Raw genomic sequence first — 6,510 nt, forward strand, 5'->3', positions numbered from 1 at the left:
TTCTAAGGGCTTCATCTGGCCTGGATTCCCTGTGTTTCCAGGTCCCATCTGCACCAGCAGGGCACTAGTTTTCACTAGGGTGGAGACCTCACCTTAGAGAAAGGGCAGGGTCCTCCAGTAGTTGAAGCCAGGCTGTTTTCCAAGCTTAGTCTTCCCAAGGACTCCACATAAATACCACAGGAGCCACAAAATCGAGCAGATGGAGAATTACTAGCTCCACATTTAGGGCAAATAGAGCAGCAAGCAGAAATGCCAGGCTAGAAGACAGGAAATATATGAATAATATTAATATATCCCCATATAATTGTATTTTTCTCACACCCTACAAGGGGCTTCAAAAATTTCACGGAAAAGTTCTACTATCTTTTAATTCTCCTTTCCCATAATATTTTTGAAGTTCCTTCATACAATCTTTAGTTGTAAATATAACACGCACATACATTCTGATATTGCCAATCCAACTTCTAGAAATTACATATGGGCAAGTACACAAAGAAGTATGGATATATTTAAATTCATTCTATGCATTCATTTAATGCAACATTTTTATCAGAGAAAATAAGAGAGAAAACCCCCTGAATGTTCAGAAATAGAGAATGATGTAGGTATGCCACGGTACATCCAGGCAATGGAACATTATAAAGTCACTAGGTAGAGTTTTTTAAGCAAGATATTGATTAAAATAATTGGATCAAAAATAGTATTTGGATCAGTGTTCATATTAAGTTCCCAGTTTACTTATGAATGCACTGACTTCCTGAAAGACCCCCACAAAGACTACATAAGAGTGATTATTTCTGGGAAGAGAAATGCAGAATTGGGATGTGAAGGACGACTAACCCTTCACTATAGACCAGCGGTTCTCAACCTGTGGGTCGCGACCTCTTTGGGGTTCGAACAACCCTTTCACAGGGGTCGCTGATTCAGAACAGTAGCAAAATGACAGTTATGAAGCAGCAGCGAAAATAATTTTATGGTTAGGGGTCACCACACCTATAGACCCTTTTGCATTCTTTGTATGAAATTTTCTCAGATGAATAAAAAATTTTTTTAAAGAGGTAAGCAGCCAATCCTTAAAAGAAGAAATGCCAACACTGAAGGAATAGGTAAAAGGTTCAACTTGGATGAAATGCAAATCAGAATTTATGCCAGGTCATTCTCAAAGAAAACTCACTATCTTCATAGCCTTAGGTAAATAAGTGTCGCGACCAAAAGTCTCGGAAGCTTCAAGGCCACAGGACAGGGTCCGGATCTCTCTAGGATAATAGTCAGATGCTCAGAACCAAAGAAGCTCAGTTGTAAATCACCCACCTTGGATTCACACCAGCTGCAGAAGTAAGCCTCCTGGTGGTTTGGCCTTCCACATTTGGAACACGAAAAGTTCTGTGCTTTCTGCGTAAATGGTAGAGGGGGCTTACCTCCACTGCACGCCAACTAGGGAACAAAATAACATTTACAAGCAAGATCAATATTCTAGTCTCCAATCCCTCTCCAAATCCCAAAAGAACAAAACCCCAAGTAAATGCGAGCCCCGGGAATACATTTTTTTGCCTAAAGGAGTAAAAGTATGTTAGACTTCACCAATTAATAAATTTGTCCCCAAAACATGTATTCCTCTGCAGAAACTTGATAAAATGAGGGCCCCACATACCCTGATAGTCCCCAGTGTCTTTAATAGCAAAATTAGCAAGTCCAGTGTTGCTTTATTAAACAAATATTAGTAAATAAAATTGTGGAGAGCTGAATTCCTAAGATTTTACAATTGACGTTTATTTTTCTATCCCAGGATGTTCTAAGATTTTTTTTCCTATCTCTATAACTGGGATGAACTGATCAAAATGATTGCTGCATAATCCCCACCCCAGGGGAATGAACAACAGAAACGAGGGTAAAGATATGAAAACAGTAATAATTTAAAATTTATCAAGAGGTCACGAGGGGGGCAGGAGGGAAAAAGAGGCACTGATACCAAGGGCTCATTTAGAAAGTATATGTTTAGAAAATGATGATGGCAACATATGCACAAATATGCTTGATATAAACGATGTATGGAATGTTATAAGAGCTGTAAGAGCCACCAATAGAATGATTTTTAAAATAAATAAATAAATTTAAAAAACTGTGATGATGGTGAGTTTCCTCTTTACTTCAGGACTATTATCTAAAACAGTTATCTAAAAAGAGGCCACTTTAGCCCCCAAAACACACACACACACACGCAAACAAGAAAAGAGAACATGATTTGATAACATTTACCCTTACCCTATTTCTATGCAACTAGAAGGACACCCCTAGGAGTCAATAAATGGTAAAATACTTTCCAGAATCTGCTTCAGATGTTGCATTTTAATTTATTCCATCACTTAACTACAGTTTCTGATGTAGACTTCTAGCTATAAATCTTCAGGTCTTTCATTTAAAAGAATCTACTGCTTATGTAGATTTTTTTTATACATTGCTTTCAAGAAAGAAACGTTATTTTACTCCATTCATATTAATGCTGCTAAACAAAACAAAGATACGCATTGGGCCATAAATTCTGAGCACCCCATTTGTGGGAGGCAATAGATGACAATCCACCACTTGTCTGTCAGTTTATTGTACTGTGGTGGCTAGCATGTTGCTGTGATGCTGGAAACTATTGGTATTTCAAATATCAGCTCTCACTCACTGCAATCAAGTTGATGTTGACTTTATACTGACCCTGTAGGACAGGGTAGAACTACCCCTGTGAGTTTCTGAGATTGTTAACTCTTTTTCTTTTAATTCAAAGGAATCCAAGTTTAATTTAAAGCAACTGTATGCTAAAGACAAGGTAAATAAAGCAATGATGGCAGGCTCAAATAAAAGGGAAAAGTTGGCAATTTTAACACAATTGTGTTGATATGTTAATTTAAATTTTCATATTAGTTGCTTTTTAAAATATAATACATTTATTTATCTATTTTACTTTATATTCCTGATTTGTTTGGTTAAGATTAGTTTTGAATAATGTACAATAGGTATTAATTTTTAAAATAGCATAATACTTACCTAAAATTCTTATTAACTCAAAGAAAAGTACTATAATATTTTATATAAGATAGTTTTTTGATTCTACTATGAAAGTTCTAATTATAACAAAGCACACCAAGTTTATAAAAAAATTATAATTCACTTGTCCATCTCTAAATTCTTCATAATCTTTCTTTGATAAACAGATCGATACAAAGATGAATTCAGCAGAAGGTAAGATTCATATTTAATAATTGGAATTTTCACTAGATAATTGTAGAGAATTCTGAGTTTATATTTGTCATTTTCTTCAAGCATTCTAGAAACGAATTTATAGACTCCAGTCCAAACTAAAATCTCTTGTTTTTCTTCTTAATTTTTTTGGAAGCTTCATTCAAAGGTATGGGAAAATCATAGTTTTTAGCTACATTCTTCTGAGTTAAAGTGTTGAAAACCAAAGACTACAGCCTTCAGTGTGGATTACACATGCACTGGCGCTGGTCTGGGCTGGCACTGTGCCCTTGATGCTCTCAGTGGCAAGAGAGTGTTAATTTTTATTATTATTATTATTAACTGGAAGTTAATACATATATCATATCATTCCATAGTTCAATCATGTCAAGCAGAATTGTACAATTGCTACCACAATCAGTTTCCAAACATTCTTTTTCTTCCTGGATGCCTTGACATCATCTCCCTTTTTTTTTTAAAAATCATTTCATTAGGGGCTCATACAACTCTCATCACAATCCATACACACATCAATTGTATAAAGCACATTTGTACATTCATTGCCCTCATCGTTCTCAAAACATTTGCTCTCCACTTAAGCCCCTGGCATCAGCTCCTCATTTTCCCCCCTCCTTCCCCACTTGGCCCTCCCTCATAAACCCTTGATAATTTATAAATTATTATTTTGTCATATCTTACACTGTCCGATGTCTCCCATCACCCTGTCTGTTGTCCGTCCCCCAGGGAGGAGGTTATATATAGATCTTTGTAGTTGGTTTCCCTTTTCCAACCCACCCTCCCTCCACCCTCCCAGTATTGCCACTCTCACCACTAGTTCTGAAGGGATCATCTGCCCTGGGATTCCCTGTGTTTCCAGTTCCTATCTGTACCAGTGTACATCCTCTGGTCTAGCCAGATTTGTAAGGTAGAATTGGGATTGTAATAGTGGGGTGTGGGTAGGGTTTGGGTGGGGGGAAAGCTTTTAGGAACTAGAGGAAAGTTGTATGTTTCATTGTTGCTACACTTTACCCTGACTAGCTCCTCTCCTCACCGCAACCCTTCTGTAAGGGGATGTCCAGTTGCCCGCAGAGACATCATCTCCCTTTTACACACCACCACCACTCCTGTATCCCCCACGCCTTATTCTACTTGCTGTCCCTATAGGTTCATCCATCCTGGGTTTCATATACCAAAACACAGAGAGCGGCTTGTGGTTTCCAACGGCTGACTTTGAGGTCAGCAGCCCAATGCTTTAACCCCATGCCACCAGGGCCCCTGGTTAAATACCAATAGGGTCACCCAAAGTGAACAGGTTTCAGCTAAAGATCGATATTCTAGCATTAGTGAGCTGAAATGGACGGGTATAGGCTATTCTGATTCAGACAGTTATATGGTTTACAATGCTGTGAATGATCAATTCAAGAGAGATGGTATTCCATTCATCCTCAAAGAGGGCATTTCAAGATCTATCTTGAAGTACAATGCTGACTGTAACAGGATTTTATCTATCCACATACAAGGAGATCCAGTAAATACAACTATTACTCAAATGTATGCACCAATCACTAAAGCTAGTGATACAGAAATTTAAAAATTCTACCAATGTCTTCAGTCTGAAATTGATAAAAGATGCAGTTATTAAAAAAGAAAAGAAAAGAAAAGATACAGTCAATGGTGATTTGGAATGTAAAAGTTGGAAACAAAGAGGAAGAAACAGTAGTTGGAAAATATGGCCTTGGTGATAGGAAGGAAGTTGGAGATCTCATGACAGAATTTTGTAAAACCAACAACTTCTTCATCACAAGTATCTTTGTTCAATAACACAAATGGTGAGTACACATGTGGACTTTTGCAGATGGAATACACAGAAATAAAATGGACATCTGTAGGAAGAGATGATCATGAAACTCAGCAGCTAAACCCAGGCCAGAGGCTGACTGTAGAAGGGCTGTCAGAAGAGAATGGTAAACTTGCTCTTAATTATACAGAAGCTAAGGCAAATGGGAGAAATGATCAAATCAAAGAGTTAAACAGAAAATTTCAAAGGGCAGTTGCAAAAGACAAATTAAAATATTAGAATGAAATATACAAGGACCTACAGTTGGTCAGCCAAAAAGGAAGAACACACTCAGCATATCTTAAATTGAAAGAACTTAAGAAAAGTTCAAGCCTTGCGTTGCAATATAGAACAGTATCATTAATATCATATGCAAGTAAAATTTTTCTGAAGAGCATCCGTAAAAGCTTGTAGCAGTATATTGACAGGGAGCTGCCAGAGGTTCAGGCTGGATTTAACAGAGGTTCTGGAACATGGGATATAATTGCTGAAGTCAGATGGATCTGGGTTGAAAGCAGAACGTACCAAAACGATGTTTGCTTGTGTAAACGTTTTTCACTGTGTGGATCACAACAAACTGTGGATAGCCTTGAGAGGAATGTGAATTCCAGAGCCGACACAGTGACTGCAACAATGTGCTCAAACGTAAGAATAATTGTGAGGGTGGCAGAGTACTTAGCAGTGTTGCTTTCTGTTGCGCATAGGGTAGCTTTGAGTCAGAAAGGACTGGACAATTCCTAACAACAAAAACAGACTCTGTGAAAACTGAAAATCCATTTGAAGATTAGGTCTTCATTGAATTCCTTCTGATCATTAACCCAGGCAGTAGAAAATTTGCCCTCAGGTAGAGTGCATTAGAAAGTGGATTTTTTCCACCCAATCCAGCCAGTTCAGGGAGGGGCAGTCTCTTGGTGGCTTGCCTGGGTGTGCCCTTGAGCGACAGTACTGGGGTCACATAGTCATGAATTGTGCTGTATTAATCATGCCCTACCTGCCTTCATTGAAAAGTCCTGGACCAATCTTGTAAACTCTTCTATCTAATATAATCCAATTATGGCCTTATTGCAGCTTCTATAGTCCCACCTCTAACTGCGATGTATTAGTCTGCCACCAATCATAAATTTGTAATACGTAGTTTGCTTTGGTCCATGCCTTGTTTAACTAGTGTTTAAGCTGTGTGACCTCATGCTAATGGTCTCATTGACCCAAATGATGTCTATGTATATGTGCTGTCGTCTCTTTTAAGATTTAATAAATGTTGTCCTTAAATTATATTTGGCTGAATAATCCCAAATTATATAAGACAGGAAACTAAACTTACATTATGTTTAAATAAGCACTAATCAGAATAACCACGGAAAAGTTTACATAGAGTACAAATTGTTGTAAACCAATGATAAAAAGCAAATCCTTAAAAGGAATAGGAGACAATTGCCACACCATACGCA

General features: G+C 37.6%; 1 protein-coding gene across 1 annotated transcript in view; it reads right to left on the reverse strand.

Annotated features, from left to right (window-relative positions):
• DZANK1 (double zinc ribbon and ankyrin repeat domains 1) overlaps positions 1-6,510 on the reverse strand; it is a 98,297-nt gene that overhangs the window by 33,181 nt on the left and 58,606 nt on the right. Inside the window, exons 11-12 of the mRNA XM_045295174.1 lie at positions 1,312-1,434; positions 93-257 (exon numbers count right to left, since the gene is read on the reverse strand). Coding sequence (XP_045151109.1) covers positions 93-257; positions 1,312-1,434 — 288 coding nt within the window. The remainder of the gene's footprint in view (positions 1-92; positions 258-1,311; positions 1,435-6,510) is intronic.

Source organism: Echinops telfairi, unplaced genomic scaffold (assembly GCF_000313985.2).
Source record: "Echinops telfairi isolate 266 unplaced genomic scaffold, ASM31398v2 ScPeMD7_5592;HRSCAF=6446, whole genome shotgun sequence".
Classification (NCBI taxonomy): Eukaryota; Metazoa; Chordata; class Mammalia; order Afrosoricida; family Tenrecidae; genus Echinops; species Echinops telfairi.